Genomic DNA, 28,000 nt, shown 5'->3' on the forward strand with positions numbered 1-28,000 from the left:
TTATGTGACTGGGAATGTGTCCAGTATGTCATGTTTTAATGTGTTTTCTTGTTAGTATCTTAAATATGAAACTGTTATGCCAGATTTAGAGGCTCAAGTGCTTTCATTTACCGTTGGGGATTTAGAGAAAAATAAAGTCAAATTTAAAGCTATTGTCATGGACTGAAAATATTAATTAATTTTTTTCTCACATTGTATAAACATTAAAAGGAAGCCCTTCCCTTCCCTCACTACCCTAGAACTTTTTGCTTGGATATTTTAAGTTACGAGAGACTTGTGTTCTTCCAGGTTTGATTTTTCTTTTTTTCTCTTCTTCTGTCCTGAGTCAGAGGGGCAGTGAAACCACTTCAGAAGCTGTTAAGTCTCTTATTAGGAAGAGGCAATAAGAGGAATAGATGAGACCTGTGCAGAGGCCTTTAATTAATCAAGCTGCATAGCAGATGTAAAGAAGACTCGGTGGCAGAGGACTGGAGCAGTTTGAATGAGAATTATTTCAAAAAATTACATCTGATATTTAAAATGAATCATTTAAAATTATTATTGGAAAGAAAATGAAATGCATAAAATCTTCTTTATCACAAGATAAAATGTTTGTACATCTTGCAAGTGTTAATAATTCAAACTTAAATACTAGCTTATTGAGCAAGACTTGCAAGACTTTCTGGCAGTTACATGCAGCAGGAACTTTACATTTGCTGTACACTGAGGTACCACATCCATCATTTCAGGGAGGGTGCTTTTCCCAGACGGGGGTATGGCATTTTGGTGGAAGGTGGGCTTGTTGCTCTCCCCACAGTGAATCCGCAGTGGCATGGGCACTTTCACTTTATCCTGCTGATGCCACAAGTGTTCACAAGATCCCGGTTTCCTGATCACGAGGAACACTCAAATGCATTGTTTGTGTTATGATAGGAATATGGGATTCGCTCCAGTAAAGTACCTTTCAACTCCGGGGTAGTTGAGATGTGAAAAATAGAAAGAGATCCTATCAGGGAACAGCAGCAGGGGAGTCATAGGAGGAATACAGTAGTGCAGATAAATTCATTTGGGCACTGTTTGGAACTTGCAGTTTTTCTTCTGTTTGCTAATCAGCAAAAGATGTTAACTACTTCATAATAGGAGGCTTTCTAAATTACAGAGACCAAAATTTAGCTGCCTAAATGTAACATATTTACAGATAATTAGATTCTGTGAATTTCCATGTGGTCTTGGTAACCTTAGGAACTCATGTATGATTTAAAGACTATATTCAATTAAACATTTTGTGCTTGTTTTCTGCGACTTATTTACATAACTTAACAGGGAGAAATGTTTTCACTAGTCTACAAATGTGATATTGCCTGAGAAAATACAACAAGTACAGAGCACCATCTAGTGCAGAATATCCCTAACATAAAAGTCCTTCTGCTCCTATGTCACTTGACTGTGTTTATCTAATTTAATTTGAACATTTATCATATTGTAGAAGGAGCCAGCCCAGTGGCTCCTGTGGCAATATAATTACTTGGGAGCTTCAGCTCAGGACATCAAAGCTGGAAGCACGGAAATTCGGGTAATCATTTGTGAGAAACATGTACTTGTAAGAGGAAGTTGTTTATCTTGCTGCCCACAGTGCTGGGTGATACATTCATTACAACAACACAGTCCAATCTACCTATAAACCACGTTGGACATTAATTCTCTCACCAGATTTAGAGATCTAACTGCCATTTTAAGTGACTTGAGTGCACCATTTAGCTCCTCAAAGCCTTTGCTCAGCTTCCGCAGAGCCTCAGCTAGCCAGGTTCCTTTAGCTGAGCATTCACCGGTTGTGTATGCAAATCGTGACTAACGGGTGAGATTAAAGATTTGATTGTCATTAAGAAATGAAGAAATGAAGGAAGCTGAGATTGTGTAGGAGACAAGGAAAAGACTTACTGTTAATTGCTGAGGAACTGCAGAGAAAAGTGAGCTACAGGTTTTTGTTTGTTTGTTTTTCCTATTTTTGTTTTGTTTTGTTTTGTTTTTGCAAAGGCCATATTTTGATTCTTCTGGAAGCCAATAAATACATGATTTCAGCCCCAGGGTTGATTAATCAATATTTGAATATCAACACTCTTTTTGATGCGATCTATTTAGCATGAGGGTAGGATTAAGAGGAACTGTCTTAGTTAACTGAAGATGTAGTGGTGACAAGCTGGATTGCAATCTGCACTAAAAAAAGGTTGAAAAGGGCCCCAGAGAATTCAAAAAGATGATTTTTCATGAATGCTATGTTTTCAGCAAAAGGTAATAGAGCGTTGAAGAGCCACTGTCACTAGTGGCAGTTTCACATTCTCTTCTTATGTAGAAGGTGAACAAACATTGTAACTAACAGGAAATGAGAAATCCTCTCTCTCTAAGCATCTGTTGCACATGGAGTTTGGCTGAATGCTTGAAACCTTGCTGATTTCCCAGCTCTCAGACACTCTAAGGAAACAGCAAGCACACAGTCGTATTTATTTCAGAGTACCTCCTGATGTTGAATAGCTCTGGTTTTTGCTTTCTACTTTAAACTGTAATAGTCAATTAAAACAAACAAAGAAAGAAACAAACAAAAAGCAAACAAGAAAACAAGACAGAAGTAAGTAGAAATGTTTGAAAATCTAGATACAGAATACTTTCCTGGCTATTTTTTTCTGCTCTTTCTACCTCTTTCACAACTGCCAAAGAGCACCTACTACTGAAGCTAGGAAAAAAAAAAAAAGTGAAAAAAAAAAAAGTATAAAAAGTTGCATTTTCATTCTTGAGCTAATGAGGAGTAAATTAAAGAAACATGATAGGATTGTTAATGGACCTGGCAAGCTGTGGTTCAATTTGTTTTTCTGGATATGTATACCATTTTGGTAACAGCAAGAAGTAGCTTGGACGGAGCAGAGTGTTATACTTAAAGAAGAGGTTCAAGAGCTGGTGTTAGAAATAGCAGTGTGGGGGATGCTGGGGAGACACAGACAGTAGAGCTGAAAAGACGAGTCTCCACTGGAAAGAAGTAGGTCAGAAGTAGGCCTCAGCTCATTGTCAGAATGTACTAAAAGTTGTAGCAAAAACAACTGTTGTAACACATAGGGCTCTTTTACCACCCATAGGGCTCTTTTTACCAGGTGAATCTTTTTAATTCACCTGGGCTGTGGTTTCCATTGTTTTAATATCCAAAATGTTTAGCAAATGGAAGAAAACGGAACTAGCCAACTGAAAATATAAAGATGTTTCCCTTGAACAAGTATTACAAGAAGAGGCACTTCTGACTGCATGTTGCTTGTAGCTATGATTATGTTCTTTATGAAATCATCACTGACAAAACAGTTTCCATGTTATTTCCTTGATTCTACTTCCTCTTCTTTTGGGTTATATGATTTATATCAAGAGATATGTATTCATCTTCAGCTATTTGGGAGTTATTATGTTGTTCTAATGTCAGAACAACAACAAAAAAAAAACTGGCCTTTGCTCTTCTATCTTGTAAGAATAAAGATTCCCCTACAACATGTTCATACTTGTTAAGGAAATAAATAATTACCAACAGGACATGCCAGGCAAATAAAAGAATACTCGTGGTTTCTCTTCTATGCTGTAATCTCTTTTCCAGAATGTATTTAAATTTCCTCTTTGAAAATAAAGAGGTTGTTTATCTGAGAACAGTTATATGGCCATTTTGAATTACAACACCTCTTTCACATGTTTTTTATGTAACCAAAAGGATCAACAGAGAAAAAGCCATAGAGCCAAAATGCTACGGAGAAACAAAAGACCATAGAGATGGTGGGAATTAAAAACTGTATTTGTGTATTGCTAGCAATGTATGCTAGGTGCTTTTCAGACAGCTAGGATGCCAAAGACATTATTCTGAAGAGCATTCAGTCCAAATAAATGTACAAATGCATTTTGAGATGTACAAAGAAAGATTTGTTCCTCCATTTTATGATTTCCAATACAGAAAAGGGGGTCAAATTTTACATCAGAGTATAATAATTATATTCCACCCCTCACTCAGCTGGAAGATGTCATTAACATTCTCATAAGCAAAGAGGATGGATTTATGTTGCCACAAACAACAACAAAAATATTGCAGATTTTATGAGAACAATTTGTACACATTAGCAAAAGTCCGTGCTAGACATCCAACTTTGTTGTCCTTAAATCTTCTATGTCTTTCATTTAAATTAAGTGTTATGTGATCTGTCTTAATACTCTCCAAATATATGAGCTAATCTTTCCATTTTCCTGTGAAAAATTAAGACTTTTTTTACAATTTCAACATAATGTTATCCATGTTTTTGCAAGGAATTAAATATTTCGCCTCCTAGAGTAGCAAAATAACTTGAAAGTCATGATACAAAATACTGTACTTATGTTTTTAAACCACTCCAAAACTTCCATTGTATTTTTAATGACCCAAACCTATAGACTTGCTCCCAGAGTTATGCAGGAACATATTTTAAATTCTCTAATTAGATTGGATACATATCAGACATCGAATGCTGAATATATACATGTACATATTCATATATATGTATACACACCCATCCATACAGAGGCCAGGGTGTCTTCTTGTCAGATAGAGAATTTAACTTGGTTTAACTGATTAACCAAGGCTTCAGATAAGCAGTTATAGAGCTATCCATTGGTCCTCTCGTGCAGGGATACAGGAATGTGCTAAAAACTAGAAATCTCTAGCAGAGTATCTCTTGATACATTAAGAAAAAGGCTGTATGATCTAGAAAACCTCCTATTATCACAAAAATCTCAGACTGAAAAATCTCTGTATTCCAAATGTTTATCAATGTTATTTTTACAGGACAATTTTCTTTTTAGCTGCCTCAACCCCATTTTTTCTTAACTTCCATTTTCTGGTTAGATGTAATTTATTTCAGTGAATGAGGTACTGTTTTATATGAACCTCTCTTTTTTTTTTTTTTTCCCAGTTGTTCTACAGATTCTGCATCCCTTATTCCAAGCACTTATTTCAAGGATTCTCACCCAACTTCTGTTTTTAGAGCATTGAAATGGAAGGAACAATGGCCATGCAGAGAGTTCTCATTCAGCTGACTTGTTTTCATATAAATATAGATGTGAGTTGGCTGGTAGATTGCCAAAAGTTATTATGTTAATCTTGACTGAAAATCGTCTTGAGGTTCAAATACTGTATTTGGACAGAAGGAGATAGATTTATAGTCCAACCACAAAAGTAGCATCTGTTTTGTGAAAGCAGGAAAAGAAAAGTGTCTAAATTTGGCTCAGATCCATGTGTTTTATAAAATCATCATTCTTATCTGCTCAGCTGAAATGGATTACATTTCATCAGGTAACTTTCTAGCGAGTGTGCCTATCCTTCTCCATGGCAGAATGCATCAACCAGTATTTTTTATTATTACTGGCTATTACAGTCTACTGTGGTGCTAGGCACAAAAGCTATGGCTGGGCAGAATTTCTCTTATGATTTTTCTTGTACAAGAATAATGTGGATCTGTAGCTTGAGAGGGGTAAAATCCCAGAGAGACAAGAGAAAGACAGAAGAAAAGGAGAAGATAGAGGCTTAGAAGCAGAACCACTTAGAACTGACTGAACAGGGCATTCAAACCGTGAGAGCTGTGGAAGTTAACAGATACATAAAGATAGTAAGGATTTATGGAGTCCAGCACTAAGAACTGCTAAATGCCAGATTCCAGACTGCATGTGAAACATAATTCTCTCTACACATGCATTATGTTCAAAGCATAGCTCACATTAAGATTAGTTGCAGCTTTTGTTATTAAACCTTTTGCTAAACTCCAAAATGTCAATATATTAAAGTCCAGGATATCTATGTGGATACCAAAAAGAAGAAAGGTGTAATTACTGACCATCTGAAAATTTTTGATTGAAATGAAATCTCTAGAAGCTCATTTGATTCTTGCCTTGTAGCATCCCTTCTCTTCCTCTAGTTTCCTCCATCATTCTTTATGTTTTTTATACATGTTCTGTACACAACACATGCAACAAATAAATCAGAGGAATTTACAGACAACAGCTTTCTTCTAAAGCCTTGGTTCATTCTAGAGAAAGTATATCCACTGAGTAAACCAACCTTAAGGTTCTATTTAGATTTTTTTTTGTGTGCAATGCATACAATTCATTTTAATTTTTGAGACATGACAGTGACAATATATTTTTCTATTAAAAAAGTTAAAGGATTTGTAGGCACTTTTCATAAAATCATCGAATCACAGAATGGCTTGGGTTGGAGGGGATCTTTAAGATTATCCAACTCCAACCCTCCTGCCATGGGCAGAGATGCCACCCACTAGATCCGGTTGCCCAAAGCTCCCTCCAGCCTGGCCTTGGACACCTCCAGGGATGGAGCACCCACACCCTCTCTGTGCAACCTGTTCCAAGACAAAAATGCTCCATGTTTACGAAGATGTCCTTATTCCTAGGCAAACTCTGCCTTTTTTAAACAAACAAACAAACCCATAGACATGTTAGCAGTAGTGTTTGTATCTATGAATTCATAGGCCAGATTCTCTTCTGATTTATGTCTCATAAAGCTTTTGGTTGCAGAGGAATTATTCCAGATTTATATAAGCATATATGAGAAGCAAAAATCTGCCCATCCGTTTTAGTTTGGATTGATTTGCTAAAAGATTAACTGGACAAATCATCTTAATAAAATACTTAAACAATATTAGGTTCAAAGTCTGCTGGTCTGACCTTCATTACAACAGATTTCAGAGAATACCACCACCCATGCCAAGTGTACCAAACAATTCCATTGTCCGTCTTCGCAGTATAGGGGCCTTTATAGTACAAACCATTCAGGTTGGCTGAGTGACACCTGGTGGAAAAGTAAAGGAAAACATAAATTAGTCTTAGTCCAAATGTGGAGAGCATTTGTGATTTGTCTGCAAATCAAAAAGTCACTATGTTGTTAACAGCCCAGTCTGACAGCTGCAAAAATTTACATTTGTGGACTTCAGTTCCTCTAAACGTGCAGAGTTTAGTTAGGGGACAATTGCAAGTGCTTATACCATCTTAGAAACAAAAAGTTATTTCTATGCTTTCTACAAGTTTTCTGACATCAGTAGGTCTCTGAGTTTTGCCTGCTAATCTGTTTCAGTGGAGAGTGATTTCAGAGTCCTTCAGGTCATGTGTAGCAGCAAAGCATACAACAAGCAAAACTCTAGGAAAGAAATAGTGATGCTTTTTATTGTTAACAATTAATAACAATAATATTATTATAGCTAATTAAACATATATGTACCACTTCACTGGATCATCAGAGCTGGCATTTTATTGGATTATACAAACTACATTCTTTTTGGCTGTTAGACACACTGAAATAGAAATGTTGTTACAGTTGTTAAACATGCTACTAAAAGCTATCAAAACCCAAAAGGCTTGACTAGATACCACCACAATCTTGATACTCATTTGGCATTTCTATGAGAAGGGAGGAAATCTAGATCCTTGTGTATATATGGAAAGCAAAATGGTTGTTTCTTCTGCAGCACACATTAATAAATCTGCTTTGCTTATCTGCCAATTCAGTATTTTGTTATTAGTGCTGTTAATATCTAACTGTCCCACACAACAATGGATTTCCAAAGCAGACTTCAGAAAATATTAAAACAGAAAACAGTCCAAATGGATATTATTACTGGCAAATCCTAGTCCCTTTGGCTTTGCTTACACTTTATTAACAACAGGTTTTGAGAACTGAAATAGAAACAGTGATAAAAATCTCGTAGAAAAATTCTCTTACACATATGCTTATTTACTGCTTACAAGTTTTAAGCTGTATTTTGGTAATAAGCTGGTTGAGAATAAACTTAAGATATCAACAGTGACTTCATTTTTGATAAGGACAAACTTGTATGAGAGCTGACACAGCCTTTCTAGCCATACAAATCCTGCACTGAACAGACACTTTATTTACTTTGAATCAAAACATTTTGGTAGAAGAATCATAATTGATAAGAGGTATCTAGATCAGCTGAATCCTTTCTTCTACTTCTTCTATTGGAAACAGTCAAAAGTTGATTTTATCGCCAGTAATATGAGCCAGTACTAACTTGTAATTAGTGCTGGGAGGCATTAAGACCAAGAATATGCAGTATTCTGTAATAGACTAGATACAGGCTGAAGTAACTGGACATACTAAAGAAATAATTGGCATGCAATATGATATGAAGCAACATTCATTACTCACAAGTCAATAATCACCTTAGAGTTAGCCTATGTTCCTCCCTTCTTTCTGACAGGCTATTTTTTAAAGCAAAAAACTGCACAGCAATAGTTTCAGAGGCACAGTCAACTCCCAATTATCCCTGGACATTTCACCTGAGTTATATACTAACTGTATGACAGACGCAGAGAGACGGAGTTGCTTCTCTGGGAGAACTGGGAGTGCTGGGGGAAACAGCGTGCTCATGTCCAAACAGACTCGTTAGCTCTTATTTTCCCATTGTGAACCTACTGATCTGTGCAGCATCTTGGATGAAGGAAGCCCTATGAACTGGGTGTAGTACCAGCGAGAAGGAAGCTCTGGGGACTTGCATCCAAGCTGCAAATCTCTGCTTACAAAGTCACACAGAGAGACCGTTCTGCTGCAGAAGTCCAAGTTAACAAGTGCAGAGCTGGAGCAAAACCAGTGGGTTTAAATGAGATCTGAGCTATTTCCTGTGCCTCACTTGTATCACATCCTTTGGTATTCATATTATCTGGGCATTTATATATTTCATTAGTCCAGATAGCATAGAGCTGGCTACAGAAAATTCCTGCCTAGCTGCGAGCTCCTATACAAACCAGCCAAGAACACTAATTCCTTCTATGTCTGCTAATCTGTGCATGACATATTTGTGTTCTTGGTGCTTTCCTTTCTCTGGGCCTGCCAGCGCTGTTCTTTTGGGTAGGATTTCAGAATAGCAAAAATCTCTAGTATTTTGCAGGATTCAGTTTTCTATTAAGCGTAACATTAAAAAGCCAGTAGCAAGACAGTGGAATAACACTACTAGTCACACACTTTCATTATCCAGACAGACTGTCCCTTTAACAGTGTCAGACACACAGCCATAATAGGAACTAGCCTGGTAGGAGTCAGCTATCTTTAGTAGTTATGTAGCACCAACTACAAGGTATTCATAACTGTCAATTATGCCATGCAGTTACTATTGCAAAGGGATCACTTTTCTGGTCGGACCAATCTGATATTTAAAAAAAATAAATGAAAAAGAAAAAGAAAGTTTATAAAAGACAAAAAGAAAATGTAGTTGACTATAAGTGATTGATGATTCTCTGTTAATAAACTCCATGTCATGGTATCACAGTTTTGTGCTATTTGAAGTCTAGACATTCCTCTAAATCCACAAAAGTTCTGATTTCATTGGAAAAGTATCTCCAGCACAATTGCTTTTCTCTTTTATGTCTTATCCTTTATGAAAACTGAAAAAAAAAAATAAATGTCTACATGTGATTTTTTTCTATATTTCTCAAATAATCTGCCAACCTACCATCCCTGAAATATACTTAAATAATTAATTAATTGTGAAACACTGGGGAAATAGCTACCTCATTATAAGCTAAACTGGTCACAGCTTAAGACTACTTATTGAAACAGAATTTGGAAAAAGAGGAGTTAAAAAACAGAAACAAAGGATGACACAACAGAGGGAAACAATGGAGTTGATCCAGCCTGGCAGTTCCTGCCAAGTGAACTGAGATCACAGTGAGAGAGTACTATGCTTCCCAGAGCTGTATTTTAAAGCTATCTATTACACAGATACATTACATTGTTTCTCTTTATGGCTAGATTTATCTAATTAATTATGTGAAACAACATAGTTGCCTATACAGGCAGTGCTAAGGTTTATCCTTTCTTTTGAATTGCTATTTTGTATTTAGGGATTGTCTTAAAATTCTTTTACTGAACCCTATTTATTTATTTTTTTCCTCTTAGTCCAGTCATGTGCACTGAGAGAAACTGAGTGGATGCATTCCCATCTTGATATACATGTAGAAAGGATAACAAGAATGAAATGCTGTGAACTGAGGTGAAAAAACTATGGTTTATTAACCCAGCACTAGCTTAACTCATCAGACATTCATCCGTGCTGCTGCATCTAGTCTAGTGAAACAAAGGAGAAATGCAGGAATGAAGTGCAGCAGGGATACGTCTGCAAACTCTACATGACCTACTTGTGTAAACACTGGTTACCTTAAAGGGACAAAATTGTCTCCTCCTTACTGTCTGAGAACAAAGATGGCCAAAGCCCGTGGCAAATAGGCAATGAAATGCAAGTGAAATGGCAAATTTCACAGACACCTTGAGTTGTTCAGTATGTATTGGCACTTCTAAGGCGGGTCTTGGTCCTATCAGCACTGACATCTCTGGTAGGGGTCAAGGACGGATTGCAATTACAATAAACAATGCATATCCTTTCTTCGACTGTATGTTATTATTGTATGAATACATACAAAGTAGAATAGTTGATAATACAGATATGAAATTAAAATACCTGTTAAACCACCAACCAGCCTTTTCCTCTTCAGCACAGTTGCCTTCATAGTTGTCATTGTCCCTGTCTCGAGTACTGAATTTCATTCCTCGATGATCAGCCCACCATTTTACTTCAGGATGAAATCCCCCTGTCAGGGAATCACCAGCTGTGCCAGAATATTCACCACAGCTCATCTCATAAGAATGCTAATGAAAAAAGTGAAGGAAAAGAAAAAAAAGTAATCTAATGTGTCTTTTAGCTTTTAGCATATCAGAGAAGAAACTAACCTGTTCCATTGTTCCATTCGCTACTATGCCCAGTATTGTCATGGCACTTAGGCACTGCATACTAGCTAACAAGGGACTGTACAGATGCTTACCAGGGTAAAATTTGTCAATAACTTTGTGCATAAGCAACATAAAAACATTAGAGTTAGTTTTCAGTACATATTAACAAATCAGAACATTGTGTACCGTTATTGTTAGACATATAAATGAAAACAGAAAAATGCTTTTATCCATGACTTCTAGAAAAAATAATTCATCCAATTTACAGAAAGAATGAAATCAGTATATCCATATAAATGACTATTGTTAGATATTTGAAAAGTGGAAGCATTTGTAAGAAAGAATACAAGTTAATAAGGCTCTAAAAAAATCTTTATGAAAATAAGGGAACATGTGTGTTTAGTGTCTCTGTCTATAGAATCTTCATTTTCAATAAAGCTCCCAGTCATTATTTAATATTTAATTACCTCTTCACCGGCAACTCCAAATCTTGTATATTGTGCAAAACGCCGTTCTCCTTCAAAATCAGTTAGATCAATTCTTAAAGTATAGTTCCCTAAAGAAAAGACAATAACAATTATTTTTGTTAAACTAGTCTATCTCACTACTTCTCAAAGCAGAGCATTACAGTACAATATTAAAATACTCATTATGTTTTTATCATGAATCTTATCCATAGCATCACAGCATATTACGTGTTTTTTATTATTATTATCTCTTTATGCTCATTAAGGCATATCTTGCTATGTCTGTCTTTATTCACATTCTTCATCTTCGAAAAAATTAGAATTATTCCAATACAGATTTATATACATATTCAATACATATTCAAATGTATTTTGTTCTGAAACTTTGGGGAGGTCCATGCAGACAAACAACACAACTCAAGATTTGTTCCAACAAAAAATGCCCTGGAAAGAACAAAGAAACAGAAACAACAGAAGATTATTGTCACCATGCAAATCTTACCTTGACTGGTCAAGTAATGAAGATTTTTATTTCCAAGCCAATATTCACCATTTTTCAAAACAAAATTTCCAAAGCCTTCTTCATAGTCAGTCCAGTCTCTGAAAAGGAGCATAAATTACTAATTTGAGTAACAAAAGAAGTATGTTTGAATATTTATTTTATCATACAATCATAGATCACTGAATATTTTGACCTGAAGGAAAACCTTGGGAGGTCGTCTAGTCCAATATCCAGCTTAAGGCAGGGTCAGTCATGAGATCAGACCAGGTAACTAAGGGCTTTGTCCAGTCAGGTCTTGAAGAGACTTCACATCCCCTTTGGGCAACCTGCCTGATCATTCTCACAGTGAAAAAGATTTTCCTTATATCTGGCCTGAACTCTTTCTTTCAATTTATGTGCATTGTCTCTCACACACCCAAGAGACACTATTGTGAGGAGTCTATTTTCTCAAGGATTTCTCAAACAACTCAGTTTTCTTAGTGATCTCCTTGTAGGATGACAGGTTGCTATTAGGTCCTACTGAATCCCTCTCTTCACCAGGCTGAACAAGCCTTAGATCCACATAAGGATGTAGATATCTGAAATACAAATTGGACAAAACAGATGTCCTACAAACCTTCTTCTTGTTTCTAATATTTGCGTATATATATATATATATATAATATATATAAAAATTTCACCAAAAATTTCACTTCTGGGCATTCCCTCTAAATGCTTGAGTCTTGGCAAAGGTAAGGAGCTTACATGTCCACATATCAAGTGCTCACACATTTTATCTTCCCTGGAGGCATTTTACTATGAAATACAAATTACTTCATGATGGGTTTCTCTCATACTTGTGTGCCAATGGTATTTTATTTCCAGAATATAGCTTGCATACTCTTTACATTTTACATACTTTTTACATTTTTACTATTTGCAAAACACAAGATAGTCCTTTGCTTGGCATTAAGAGTCCTTGCTCCAAAAATAGTTAATGCATTTGACATTGAAATGTCTTTATGTAAAATGCACTAGTTGTCAGAAAAAAGACTAAAAGAGATGTCTTCCTGTTTCAAGGACATTGTATTGATTTATCTTTCTGTCTAACATTGTGCACACTGCACCGAGTCCAACAAGATGGATGCTATGAAGAGTGTGAAATTAGATCTTAAATACTTTGTTGACTTGACCTAGGAGAATTGATTTGGATCATACAGACAGTTTGTGACAGAGCCAGAAGTGATACCTCATCTGGAGGCTGTTCCACAGCATAACCGTTCCTACTTTTTATCTGACATAATAACTTCATATAATTCTAAAGTTAATGTTTAACTTAGTTCCATCTGGTTTTATGTTTCTCCACTTTGTTTCCAGTTTTAATGACCAAGTCTAGTACCTACCTATCAAAATTCTGGCTGCCATCAGAACGCCTCTGAAAAACAGTCCAACCACCCCCTTCAGACATGTCACAGAAGGCCAGGAATTCATTAGGACTCTGGATAGGTTTCATCTTATAAAATCCACTTTGCTTGTGGCCATCGTTGTAGATTTCAGCACAATCTGTTCATAAAACATCCATTGGACACAGTTCTTTTAATCCTATACTTACTGGCAAAACCAGAAAACAAGTCGGTGAAAGAAATCAAACCATGTCAGGTAAAGTCACATATGAACCTGGCTAATAGAAAGCAAATACCTCTGCAAATACATTTTTTATGACTTTTTGGCATTTTCTTGTATTTATGTTGCTTTAAAACTTTATTGAGCTATAATTATTTTGACATTTCTGTGAAAGAATCTTTTTTTCCACCATAAAATACTATTATTTCTGTCTTCACTCAACTAGCAAAATAATTCCTCTGGTTTAGGTGGCGCCACTTCCAATTTACAGTGGTATAATCCACATTAGAATCCTGTTACAATCATAGAATTTCTCTACATATAAACCACTCGGTAATCTTCAAAAACAAAGATGTGCTTCTGTGTCAGTCCCCAGCAGAACTGCTGAACAGGAGAGAATGGAATCACCAGTGTTAGAAAGAGGAAACAATTGCTGGACCTGATACTGTTGTCCCTTGTATCAAAGAGGTGCAAATACACACAGAAGACTATCCCCCTAAAAGCCCAATGTATGTCTAAAATCATACCACTTCATCTTGATACTAATTTTTAAGTCTGGTTTGGGTTGGTTTTAATGAAAGCAATGACAGAATTCAGAGCTCATGAAAATGTAACAGCAATGTAATTGCATAATCTTTTTTCCTCTAGGAGCTAAGAAACGAAAGGAATTCTTTGTTTATATGTAATCAGTACGTACCATCAAGCAGTCATACAGAAAAGATGTATAATTTTCAACATTTCTGTTTTTCCTGGCAAAAGTAGAGCTTATTAACTGCAAGATTTTCCCTGAATGCATTATGAACGTGTTGGCTGAACTTCCAGGCCATATTGGAACTTTGTGAACTATTATATTTCTTCTTAGTGAAAACATCAGTGAAGATTAGACAGAGAAAAAAATAAACAGTTTATAATGAAAACAAATAGCTATGCCAGGATTTGAACAAACCATAAGAGGGAAAAAAAAAAAAAAAAAAAAAAAAAAGACACCCTTTAAAGAACAACCAAGATGTTTTTGCAGAGAATGTTTGAGTGCGTTGTAGAAATACTTTTTTTTAATCTTAAGCAGGTATATATATGGAATTCCTTCCTCATTGTCTAACTCCAAATTATCCAACTCTGTTGACATTAAAATGCTACAGCAGCTTGAATGAAATAGTGCAATATCAATGGGGAAAAACATTTACCAAGCTATAGGAAAGTAAAAAAAAAAAAAAAGGGGGGGGGGGGGGAAGAAAGGGGAAGAATCAGCAGATACTGAAAACAAGAACTTAGATTTGTTATCCAGAATCACATTTTAAGAAAATAAACTGAGGACAAAGGACAAAGACATTCATCTGAATGTGGTTTTAATAATTTTTTCCAGTAAAAAATAAGTCAACCATAATAATAAAAAAGTCTTCTAGGATGCTGAATATGTAAATAAATATATAAATAAAATTTCAAGTCAAACTCATAACTGCTTTCAATTTTATTTTAATGGTGTTTTATTATATGTGATGCCTTGGTTTATGTTATGATTTCTTCCAGAAGCATAAATACTACAAGTATATTCAAGCAAGCTTATTAAAACTTATAGAAGTTAGGACTCTCTAGTGCTGGACAACTAGAAAGCAACACCATCCAAGAATCACACCCCCAAATTGTATTTTTCAATCCAGCTATTGTTTGGGAATTTTTATTATTTTAGATGAGTTTGGACCTCACTCCAGCAATGACGGATTAACACACTGTTTTCTTCCACTGCAGAGAGACTAGATCACCACCAGAATATAAACAACTTAAACCCAGTATTTTAGAAACTGTGAAGTCTGGAGCTGAACCTAACTCAGTCACAGTTTTGCAACATTAAGAATATAAGAGATCCAGATATCACAATTTCAGGCTTATTTTTGTAAACATGGATGCTTCAGGGACTTTACAGATCAGAACTCGCACACCTATTGTATTAAACAAGAGGATTGTGCATGGCAGGTGTTTTGTTTTGAGTGTCTTTATCAGTTTGGGGTTTGGACTTGGGTGTTGAGCATCTTAAGTTCCAGTTAAGTAAGGTCATTAAATTGCTAGCCATGTGTCCATCTGTTTCATGATTTTTCCTATTTTGCAGACATCCTATTTTTGAATGAGTTACTTAATTAGCAGAGTATGGAGGACTTAATATATGTTGGGATATTGCTGTCTCTTGTACAACAAGAGTCTCTAATATATTACTTCTTTAATCCCACTACCTTTCAAATAATTTCTAAAACTCCTTCTTTAAACTATTCTGCAATTAGAATCAAACTTTCAGCTTTCAAACTAGATTCAAACATTCATTTTGGGTTAGCAATTAAAACACTATACCCCAATGTTAAAGGAATAAAAGTACAATTGTGATGGAGAACATCTTTACTGGTGATAACACAGAATACCAAAGACATTTTAATATTCCTTGGTCTGTTAGCAATTTGACCTAAGACTGTAATATGCTGCCAATTTTTGGCAGTTAAGCATCTTAAAATGGGAAAGATTAGTAATGGTATACTGAACAGCTTCTACTTCTACATGCCAGTTTTCAAAATGTTCTGTTGGAAGAACACTGTAAATTTAAGGTAGTTGCATTTAGTAATCTCTCTGTCCTCTGAGGCCTTCCTGGTCATTTAGTTCATCTGCCTTACCTGTATTAAGCTAAATCATTTGGGATGTAACTCTAAGAGTTATTAGGACAAGTATGTTCTACAGCACAACAACAGTTTTACCACATTTAGGAGATAATTAATAATTCATTAGGAATTTCTTAGATGGGAATGCTCAAAAGCTTCAGGGTTGCAGAGGTGCTGTACTTGCAATTCTTTAGCATGATTTGCCTTTTTGTAACAGAAACCAGTCCTTTTCAATGTGCAAAACCACAAAAGCCATATTTTCCCCATAACGAGCATAGTCTGCAAATGGTTTCATTTTATGAGGAACAGGCCACTAGAATTATCTATTGCAATTATTATTATTATTATTATTATTATTATTGGTATTGTTAACTATACTAGCATCTTATGGTTAGGTATTATTTTTTATTTATAGTATTCCTCTAAACAGTTCTCTCTTATACTGAGAGAAACATCAATTGAAACCTTACTACTGTTTGCAGCTGAGAAAGAAAAGACTGCAAAAGCAGTCAAAAGATAGATAAGCCCCTAAAATCCTTCTGGGCTTTGTCTGTCAAAATGCCATCTTAAAATCTATTAAGAAATCAAGAGACAAAGTAGATCATACAGCTACTGTGTAATATATTTTTTCCATCATGATGTCTCACTTAAAATAAACAAAAAGTAAAAGGAAACCATTTTACCACATTCTCCTTCCAACCACTTGAAAGGTATAGCTCCTTGTAGCAAGCATGACTTTCTTCTGAGTTATCATAGATGTCAGGGTGTCTGTACAACCCCCTGGTGGTAACATGACCAAGATAACCAGACGTTATAGGAATGTGAGTTTACAAACTCTGTGTGTGAGTACAATATCTGAAACTATCTTTTCTGAGATGATGGTTGCCTCTAAAATGATAATGTGAAACAGTGAATTATCACTGATGAAATTTACTGAAGTTGATCATCAACCAGATTAAAAAACAACCGGGATATCACCAAACTATTATCAGTTGCATTGCTGATACTGATTCTAAATGTATTTTTCACTGATTGCTTTTTAATTATGTGCTATTAATAAATAAATAAACCTCTTCAATCCAGATTTGATTTATGAACACAGGCCTAGGTAACAGCTGAATACTGTGCTTTAAACAAACCATTTTCTGTGAGCTACAAAACAATATGTCAATGGGTCTAATTGTGCTAAAGCTTCTGGGTATCACTACAATGAACAGAAATGAAAAGAATAGCTTCATTTCTAACCTGAATACTGCCTTTTTCCTCCCAAGTCAATGGCACTGTTTTCATCTCCTCTGTCACTGTACTGTATCTCTTTCTTCTCTAAAAGCTGTATAATTTTTAACCGCTGCTGTTTCACACGATGTTCCAGAAGTCTCACCTGGGCCTGAAGTTGTATCTGCTCTCGAAAACAGTTTTGTAGATCCTAAAAATGAAAATGCATCCTATTGTAAAATCAATATTTTTTTGTCAAGTTTAACATATAAAGAAAAAAAAATAACCTGAATAAAGCATTTCTGTCTTAATTCCTTACAGATACTATTTTGACTTCTACTTTAGTTGTTACCTCTACTTTAACTGATTTAATACACTATAGAGTATCCAACCATACCAGCTTTGCACAGAGACTCAACCTTTATCGGCTAAGCTACCAGCTCTCTCTGGAAACACACAGAGGAGACTCCATAAAAACACTATCATACAGATTGTTTATTCTCTATCACCTCATCATGCACAGAGATTTACTTCCCAGTGAGGCCTCCTACCAACATGGTGCAGGTTCCAAAACTGCCAGAATTTTAAAGAAATGCAGTCCATGCTGATACCTTTTCAATTTCATTGTTCATTTTCAAGTGCTTTTTGATTACACACTTCTTATGATAAGGATCTAAATATTGCCAACATAAACATTGTAAAGTTTCAAGCTCTTTTTGGCACACTAAATTAAATAGCCCCTAAGAAACTGCAAATATGCACGAAAAATAAGAGTTTAAAACTTAAAGTCGGTATCGTGCTATGACCTGTACTCCTATCTTACCGTGCGGAGTAACGGAGATGTGATGATTTTAATACAGTGATACCTTCCACTCACTGCACATACTGATATATGACACAGGAGAGCTGGAATAACAGTTCCAAATTCTGACATGCTCAATGTATACAGAGCAATATATTTATTTATTTAGTTTTTAGATTAATGGCTATGGTAAGGCTATGGCCTGAGCTAGGGAGCTTAAATTACAACAGCTTGTACAGTTTCGAATACATAATAAACAAATTTGATTTCAAAAGGGAGGGGAAAGCCTCTGGGATTTTCTGATACATTCTACAAACGTGACATGAGGTTTTGTATCAGTAACATCATGTCTGCAACTTTATATGAGCAAATAGTTTAGTAGCTATGGTGTTTGCATGAGAGCATAACCAGCACTGTAAAAGTAAAATCAGAGGACAACCTTTTGGAAATCTGATAGGCGAGATCAAATATACAGCAGTTCTAAATTGGTACAACCTTATTCATAGGGCAACATTATTTGAATGTAGACCTGTAACACTTGCCATCCATACGGAAGAGCTGATATCTTAGAACATTGCCCTATCACGCTGAATGAGAGATCTGAAGCAGCATACTGATGTGAAGCTCCACTGGCATCAGCATAATTTTGTACCAGGCTCAGGCCTCATGTATTTTCCATGAAAACTACCATCAATATGGTTCTTGTCACTTTCTTGCTGCAGTGATGTGTGTGTGGTTTTTTTTTGTCTATATGAAAAGCTGGTACCATTCTGTACATTTCTGTGCAGCACAGGCATGGCTCTGGTTGGACTGACTTCCTTGCAGTACCATTAGTACCTCACCACAACTCTAAGAGCAAACTCAAATTAAACTAACAGTATTAATAAGAAATCACATTTCATGATCAACACATATGGACTTATAAGTAATTTCTGGTACTAGTTAAAAAGCAGAACTTCTGCTACTGTTGAGAAACATCTCTATGAACAGTGTCATGACTATGATGTCATTTCTGATAGAAATAAGTGTTGCTGATGTCCAAGCCCCTTTCCTTTTTGAATACAGAGGATAGAATTCATTTTCAACATAGACAAATGAACTTAACAAATTTCAGGAGAGTACTGTATGTCCGTGAGTTCATTCAAATGCTTCCTAGCCATCATGTGCCATTTGACTGTAATGTTCAGTCTCATTGAAAAACGTGTTGATCACACTTGCTGTCTTTGCAAACAAACCTGATTAGAGGCCTCTGCTCTGAGTATTTCTGTAGTGCATCAGATGGCTGTTTAAGTGCCATCTAATATATACAGTGGAATAAAAGAATGGGGAATATACATGCGGCAGGACTAGGCAGTTTGTCGGTGACCTGTCTGAGAGGAAAAGGTTTGGCTGCCTCTCTGGGGCTGGGCTGCCCATGTCAGCCGGCTGTGTCAACAGGTTTGTCTGCAGGCTCCGACTGTCTGCTTCCTACTAGGTCCTGATAAGCCTTGAAGGTGCTTGACCACAAGGAGGAGCTGTAAGTGAGATGCACAATTTACCAAACACTAAAATTTTGGGGAGGAAATAAAACAAAAGCAGCCAGTGACCTAATATCCCTAAAGTTCTATGCTATTTAAGAATATTTAAGAAAATCTGTTTTATTTGTTGATAGCTATACAAGATCCCTAACATGCCCTCTTTTATTTTTATTTTATTTTATTTTTTTCCTAGCAGGGAACTTAAGAAGAAAAATAAATACATGCATGTACACACTTTCTACAGAGGCTTATAGGTTATTTGACCATACGTAATGACTAGTGTGCTACATGCTTCATATTACAAAGAAAGTTTTTCAAAAGAGTAGAGCCATTCTGAGCCATTCAGAAGAGAAAGTTCTCTGCAAATTCTCAGCCTGCTCCTGAGTGCACACAGAAAATGAATGGGAACTGGACAGATATATAGGTGGGTTGAGAAAGAGTGAGTTAAAAAAAAAAAACAAAAACCAAAAACTTCTCAGATGAAATATTAATCTTAATCATAGTAAGCTATAAAGGAGCTCCCATGCTTTTGTTTACTGAGGAGGTTGGCCTTTAACAGTCTTACCTCAGTACGCACAACTTGGGAGAACATGGTAATAAAAAACAGGAGAGACTTCAGTTATCCTGGAAATGCTGGCCCCTGCAACCAGGCCCCTGCAATGTCATAAGCAAGACCTCAGGTAGATAGTTTTTTTCCCATGTGGCAGAGTCTGAACTATGAAGAGCTATTTTCACTTAAAGTGAAAGTTAAAGTAAGAGTCTGTGCTTTTGAGGAGGGAGAGCTACAGGCAGCTGTGTTTTTTGCAGGTCTAGTGAAAATGCATCATTCTGCCTACCTGTACTGCTGACAGCCATTCTCCTACTGTTTTTAAATTATATAGCAAAGTACAGACCTTCTCCAAAAAACCTTTTTGTACCTTAGAAAAACTTGCCATCTACCTTTAATGTGGCACTACTTCATATGCTGCCATAAAAGGTCTGTTCCTTTTAATCAAATTAAAACTATCCAGTCTGTATCTCCAAATATTATTCTTAACTTTGTATTTTAAAGTTATCTTTTCATTTTGTTGACTTAAAAAGTGTGAATTATTTCATGAAAATGGAAAAGTAACATCGAACCGATTCTCATCCTCTTTACAGACTGCACACTTGCTATAGGGTAAGAAATAACATATTTGCATTATACATCACAATTTCCTGTTGCAAAAGATTTAAGCTCATGATGCTGACTAGGTGACTAAGTACTAGGTGACAATAAAGAAACCATGAACAGTGCTAAGTACACCACAAGAAACAAATGATTTAACAGAACTAGTCTTGAAAGCAACCTTGAACAGTACTTGTATCTGATATTTTGCTTTCTCTCCCTGACTCAGGTCTTCTCATTGCTATCTCCTGCTGTGAACTCCAGTTCCTGTTATGCTTTACTGCTGAACAGCAACACTGCAATTCTCGTATTTGGAATCCCAGACATATTTTCCCCATGGGACAATCCTAAGTTAGCTGTGTAACTTTCAAGGTGGATCGCTGTGGCTTTTAGATTTGCATGTCACAAGATTGCTCTTTGCATGTACTACTCCGCTTTGTCGCAGGATAACTCTTTTAAAATCATTGAGGTTAAAACAGTGCACAGCTAGAGTAATACAGAAGCAAAAGGTATCCTAGGGTTACAGTGTAAGAGTTGGCAGCTATAACTTACTGCTATTCCTTTTGTTAGATATGGATCAAAGTAAAGCAATTATAATAGTGAAATGCTCTTAAAAAATGTGAATTTGACCATGACTTTCTCTATTGGACAGTAGTGCACACTGAAACTAGACTAAACACAACCTGTTCTCTCTGTTTCAGTGAAGCAACTGTTTGTACTACACATTGAGAAGCAATTATCTAACTGTTGCTGACAGCTCTGCTCTTGGACACACGGTTCCATATTTAAGCAGCTGCTGCAATTAGTATGCATTCACATTCTTTATTTTATTTCATTATCGTGAGGGCTATTTAGCAGCCAGTGTCCTTTCATTAAAACTGATGCTACAAATTATATTTAGAATAATTTATGAAAGCTACAAAAATACCAACTCTTTCTTTGAGGTGCTTTTTCCTGTATTTTTAGAATTTAAATGAGCTTAAAGAATACCTCGAATGAGAATAGTATTTTAAAGAGATTAAATATGAAAACTTAGAGAGGAATTTCAGAATGTTCCCAGTGCTCAGTCACAGTCAGCCACAGCCCATAATATTCCAACTAAAAAAGAAAAAATCAAAATAAATCAAATGTATTTCATTGTATTGCCTTTTTCTCAGTAGGTTTCTATAAAAATCAATATTTATTTTTTTTTCTCCAGTAAGCAAAGGTGATTACAGAGGCAGGTGCATCCTACCTATTTTCTCCCTGTAGAGCTACTTTTCTAAACAAAAGGCTTTCCTAAGACAGCCACAAACAGTTATGCTTACCTAGTTGTAAATTTGACAACCACTTCCACAGAGGCAATTACGAATCAAAAATTCAGTCTCCAAGGTCCCTGCCAATTAGGACTTGAATATTAAACTAGAAAGGACAGCCAAGACGGGCAGTACAGGACTGATAAGGTTACGACTATTTTAATTGGTGGAATAAATGTGTTTCTGTGTTTCTGCTGGAGACGCAAAATAAGTAGTACAAAGTCTGGGAAGCCAGAATCAAAGGAGTTGTGTTCATTGTTTCTCAGTGTGAGCTACAACATAGTAACATGGCAACAAGTAAGACAGTGAAGCTGTGGATCTGATTTGAGAGGAAGTCCTAAGGCCAGTGGACCAGGTAGAAGAGGATAGAAACATTCTTCTTGCTTTGTATCAGCATAGCACTGCTGTAGCCACTAAGTTTGTGAGACATGAGCTGTTTTGGCCTTTCTGTAAGTACGTTACTCAAAACTGAAGCTGTTATTCTGAGTTAGCATTACCACGGAATGGAAGCAATAACTGCCTTCAGTGCAATAACTGCCTTCAGTGCATCCTCTACAATGTTCATGTTAACGCATCATGTGATAACTTTTTAGTAAAGGTATTCTATTGCCTCTTTCTCCATGTTGGATCCAGTCACAAACTGACTGGATTACTTTCTCCAGTGCTATTGCTCAGCCATTGTATATTTATGCACCTGTTTTGTCATTCCTTATCAGAAACTTGTCTCCACTGAACACTGGTAGAGGCTATTTCCCCAGTCTTCTGGATTTGTTTTGTATTCTAATCTTTTCTGTCAAAGGTTCTGCCATCAGATCTAGCTGAGATACACTGTAAGGGCTAGAGAAGTTCTTCTTTATTTAGAAGAAACTCTAAACATAAACTTAAGGAGTAGAACTTACAGAGCTCGCAATAGTATCCGTCAGGCTAGCTGCAAGGACAAAATCAATCACTATCAAAATCTTCATTCTCTGGAAGCTGTGAAGTAGAGGGACAAATGAAATAGTAGTTAACTTAAACGTTAAAGCTAACGATTTACACCTGACATCTTTACTTGTTATTGCAAATAATCAAATTAACCTATAATTATTTCTCTATAATTCACAAATACAGCGTATATTTAGGCTTCATTACAATGTATAAAATAGTCTGATAAAATACACCTTCAAAAACCAGTAAAAACAATCCTTTTTAGGCCACTAAGGATCAGAGATCTCCAAACATTTTAGGAGGGTTAATCAAGGCTACAAAATGACATGACTTACTGTGGAATAAGACAAAAGCAAAATACCCCTTTAAAATTTTGAGTAAAGCAGAAGAATATTCCTTGGGCTCTGAAAGTTGGGAGAAAGGTCTCTATACATTCAAGTTAACTAAAATCTGTATTTGGTTAGCTGTCCTTGAAGTAAAGAAAATGTCTTGTGCAAGTCCTTTGTCCCAGGAAAGGATGGAGGTAATAATTTTTCTGTCACAGATTAATTTTGGAAAAAATGTGTAACAGTTATCAGCTTTTATTCTAGTGGTGACAAGGATGACATCTATCAACTAATAGCTATGTATATTTTGTACTGTACAGCCCATAGGATTTTAAGTCCCATTACTTCATAGGAAAATTCTTTAATATGCCAAAAAATCACCATCGTATCTGACTGCCTTGCAAATGTTAGTTAATATATCTTCAACAGTTTCCAGAATGTAGATGCATGTTTTTCAGTTCACAGATGAGAAACCAACTTCTGTAACAAGTAAAATATTGACATAGATTATACATAAATCAATTTCAAATTTTAAATTAAACTGCTGCAATGGTAAGCTGAAGGTTTTTTTGTGTTTGTTTTTTTTTTTCCTCAAATTTACGAAATTTTCATTTAAGATATGCTAATTCAATTTAAACCAAAATATGTGTCCACTCTGCTTTTTCTAGTTATTAAACTAAATCAGCTAAATACATGTTAAAGCATTTGTGGTTAGACAAAGAATAAGATACATTATAGAGATTAATGATTCAATTTCAACATGTGCTTATTGAATCAACTTTATGGAAATTTCCACTCTTATTTCTACAGGAATTAAGACGAAATACCAGTGGAACTTTGGCAGACTGTGCTTTTTACTGTACAAAGAAAACCAAGGTGCTTATGTGAATTTTTTTTTTTTTTTAAGTTCTTATAAAATCTGACAAATTCAACTTCATTTTCACCAATCTCCAAAAGCTTCATGCAAGAGTACAAATTACACTGCTGTCCAACTGCAGGTTTTAATCACCTATGAAATACTAAGGACATTAAATTATACTAATTTTATTTAAGAAGGCAATTTATTTCTGGTTTTATTTCTGAGTTTTGCTGGTTTGAAAACATCAAACTTGTTGCAGAGTTCATGTTTCTGCATAAATCTTGTTACACAGCTTCTTGCACTAGACTGGATGGAAATGCAAGGTGTTGAGGGTTGCCCAGCACCCCATGTTACAGCTAGCTCAGAGAGATTTTTTAATAGAATTTTGGAAATACATAAGCAAAATCTACCATTCAGCTGCAAAGCACTACACTAAGCTGATGTCTATCTCTAAGGATTCCAGAGGGGTCCCTTGTAAATTATTTATAAAATGTTTAATGAATAGAAGGTGTGACCTGAAATCTGTTATTTCTATGTCATACGATTTCTAAATTTTAACTTGTTTTTCTTCACATTAACCACATAAATGTTATGTTATTTCAATTAGAAACTTTAATAAAATTCAGTACAAGTTCTGCTATTGTTTAAAGTGGTGAGTCTTTTGAATTTAAAGCTTAAAAAGTGGGGGGCTGCATCTGCAAGAATTGTTTGGCATTGAGTTTTGTTATTAATTTGGATTTCAGAGGTTTTTCCCATGATAAAACATGCATTTTCACCTAGAATAGTAGTAGTTAGGGCTATTGCAGCTCTTGCCATCTATTGCAATGACATTGACTGCTGTGGGAGAGGAGTGCCCAAAGAACACGTTAGCTGTCTGGGCAAGCTGCAAATGACCTATCTTAGATAATTTCAGTCTCTACTCCATGCATTTCTTGAAAACGTTTTTTAGGAGAGAAGGGTTTCTATTTTTTCACTGGGAGATTCTTTAACTGCTCTGCTCAATTCTGCTATTTTAATTACAAAAGCACACTGTTCTTCCTCCAATTAATCTTTATATTCAAGATGTTATATCGTGATTTCACTTATTGTGAAAGCTGCATCGGTCTTAAAAGGATTGCACATCTTTATAAATACAATATTCTTATTAAAAATAAGAATCACACTATTGGGTATATCTTACATACTGTTCAGAACAATTTATATTAGCTAAGAAAGAGAAGACCGTTAGTCACAATCAAGGCAGACCATTTCTCTTACAGTATGTGTGAGCTACTGCAAGCATACTGCACAAAAGGAACCAAGAGCTGAAGAGTTTGTGCAGTTGGTTTGGTTTGTCACCTTCAGATGATGAAGTCACTTTTCTATTTAAAGTGTGCCTCTTTCTAAAGTATGTTCCTGTCGTGGAAAACTTCATGAGGGCTGCACTTGGAAGACAATGTTGTCAGTATCACTTTCAGTACCCTCATAAATAAAATTATAAAGTGATGTTTTAAATATATTGCTCAAGGTATCCTTGCCCTGGAGTTTAATTTTTAAGAAAGGGAGTCAGACAATAAAGCCAAGGTGCATTCTGGTGCATTATTAATCATGTGGTCAGTCATGCTAATTTTGAGTTCACTGTGATCATAAGAGAATTAAGGGGCATATAGAAAGGGAGCAACTAGCAACTGAGATCTCCATTTGGCAGACCTGTCATCCAATAACAGGGAATACACTGAAACAGAGAGGACACAGGAAAAAAAATAAAAATAAAAAAAAAAATACCGAGGTAGGCCTGAAGTAGGAGCAAGGGTTGAGTAAAGCAACATCTTTCTGTTGCTGTCATCAGGGGGAAATAAAATAAAATAAAATAAAATAAAATAAAATAAAATAAAATAAAATAAAATAAAATAAAATAAAATAAAGAGGGAGAGAGAGAGAGAGAGAGAGAGGTCAAGAAGACTAGGAGGAGACAAAGTCTGAAAGCAAATGGTTCACCTAATGTTCCTCTGCTTCTGTAACTGCCCAGCAGGGAGACCCAGAAGGGGCAGAGGAGAGTAAGCAGAGCTGTTTCTGGAAGTACTAATATTTGAGACAGTTTGTCAGTGGATATAAATTCATGTAGTTATCTGATTCCACAGTTGCAATCACAGGAGATTCACTGAGCAGTCAGAAAAGTGATTAGAAAAGCAGTAAAATATCATACAATAGGATCAGACCTCATACATGTTCAAAGTGTTTTGCACACGCTGACTGAATAAACAGCTTTGGTCTGGGAATTAATGTTGTTACCTATTAGTTAGTTTTTTATTTTCTACTCAAAGTTTCAAAATAGGTTGGTTCAGTGACAGTTCTCCGAAACTGTATGTTTATCTTCTGGTGATATGTAAAGCTAAAGCTGTGTTTAAGGGAAGCTTAAAATCCTGCTCTAGGAAGACAGCTTTGAAAGTCAATTTCTCAAACTAATTTCTCCACCCACTGAAATATTTAGCCTGGTTGTTACATAGCTATTTAAAATGCCTTATCCAGAAATATGCCTGGAGGGTAAAATAATTTAAAATGTAGGGAGAGAATATAACTTTCACGCATAATGCAGTAAAAAAACATGAAAAACAAACAAACAAACAAACAACACAACAAAACAAAACCAAAACCACCCAAGCCTTAATCCGCGTCACAGATGAAGACAATTGCATAACTATTTTTGTATTGCTGATGCTCGTGAGTCCAAAGAGACAATGTGTACTGAGAGACTTCCAAAGCTTTGGTTATAACACAGTTTTCCCATTTAAAAGCAAACAAATAACAAAAGCATCAACCAAACAAACTTGTGCAGGGGAGACTCCTTCCCAGGAAAGCTTTCAGCTCAGACAGCAGACACGCAGATTGATTATCACACATCAAGACAGACTGAGAAAACCTCGTTGTAACATTTTTGAGTTGAAAGCACAAGCCTTTAATAATTAGCTGCTTTCTATTTTAGCAAAACTGAGGATTAAGTGCAAATCTTATCCTTATGAGATTACTCAGATACCAAAGATCACACCTGGAATGTGCATTTGCATGACCATATGGAAAGATTTCTCCTACAGCTACACAATTAAACTTAAAGAAAAATACCTCTGAATATTTTTGCATTTTTGTACTTGGGATTTCTTTACAGGCTATTCAGATAGTAAATCCTATGGTCCAATTTCCACCAAATTTAATATTTTTCTGTGTCTTTCAATCACAAGTTACTGACTAGACTTGACGATACGAGCAAAACTCTTGTGCTATGAAAGTACTGAACTCTCAGCCTATTTCCTTCTTGAATTCTGGAGACAGCAAGCTATATAAAATTCAGATGCCAATTTCTGTTTGCACAGTGCCAGTAAGAACTGCCATGTTAAAAAACACAATAATAATAAATGAGAATCTGTCTGCCAAAAGGACAGCTAATGACTTGGAAGCCAAGCCTGTTTTAGAGATTAAACTCATGAACAAACTTTGCTTTGTTTTAATTAGGTAGTGCTATAAAAATTGAGCCAATTTCCTCATCTGAAAAATGGACAGATCATTCATGATCTGATCCAATTCTAGGCCTCAAAAGCAGCCCTATTCATCCAGCCATACATTATTAGACACTTAGAAAGTACAGATTTGAATATGGGGTTTATTATCAAACTGAGTATTCATCATAGCAAAATAGCTAGATCCTACCGAAGCAACATTCCTACATCATTAGCAATATTGCACCAGTTATACGACCTTCAAAAACTACTTTTAATCCGTAAGTATAGAAATTACCCCAAATTCTTTCTTCTTCCCTCACAGGTACCTAAAACATTTACCTTTCCCCTCTGGACAGAACTCAAAGTTGTTAAATCTTCTTAAGCTGATGCAAGGAATTCCAGAGCCCTTCCCAGACTGCGATTGTTTTTGCTATTAAATTCTGTAGTGCTGC

The 28,000-nt window shown here is 35.7% G+C and overlaps 1 protein-coding gene across 1 annotated transcript; it reads right to left on the reverse strand.

Moving 5' to 3' along the window:
* On the reverse strand, window positions 1–28,000 carry FGL1 (fibrinogen like 1). The gene is made up of 8 exons (XM_082759946.1): window positions 27,888–28,000; window positions 22,863–22,938; window positions 17,233–17,413; window positions 13,129–13,288; window positions 11,747–11,844; window positions 11,245–11,333; window positions 10,509–10,696; window positions 1–6,829 (listed from the first exon to the last, which is right to left on the reverse strand). Exons 2-8 carry the CDS (start codon window positions 22,926–22,928, stop codon window positions 6,670–6,672), a joined length of 942 nt encoding a protein of 313 aa, XP_082616072.1. The 5' UTR covers window positions 22,929–22,938; window positions 27,888–28,000; the 3' UTR covers window positions 1–6,669.

The sequence above is a fragment of the Aythya marila genome (assembly GCF_965140915.1).
Source record: "Aythya marila genome assembly, chromosome: 4".
Classification (NCBI taxonomy): Eukaryota; Metazoa; Chordata; class Aves; order Anseriformes; family Anatidae; genus Aythya; species Aythya marila.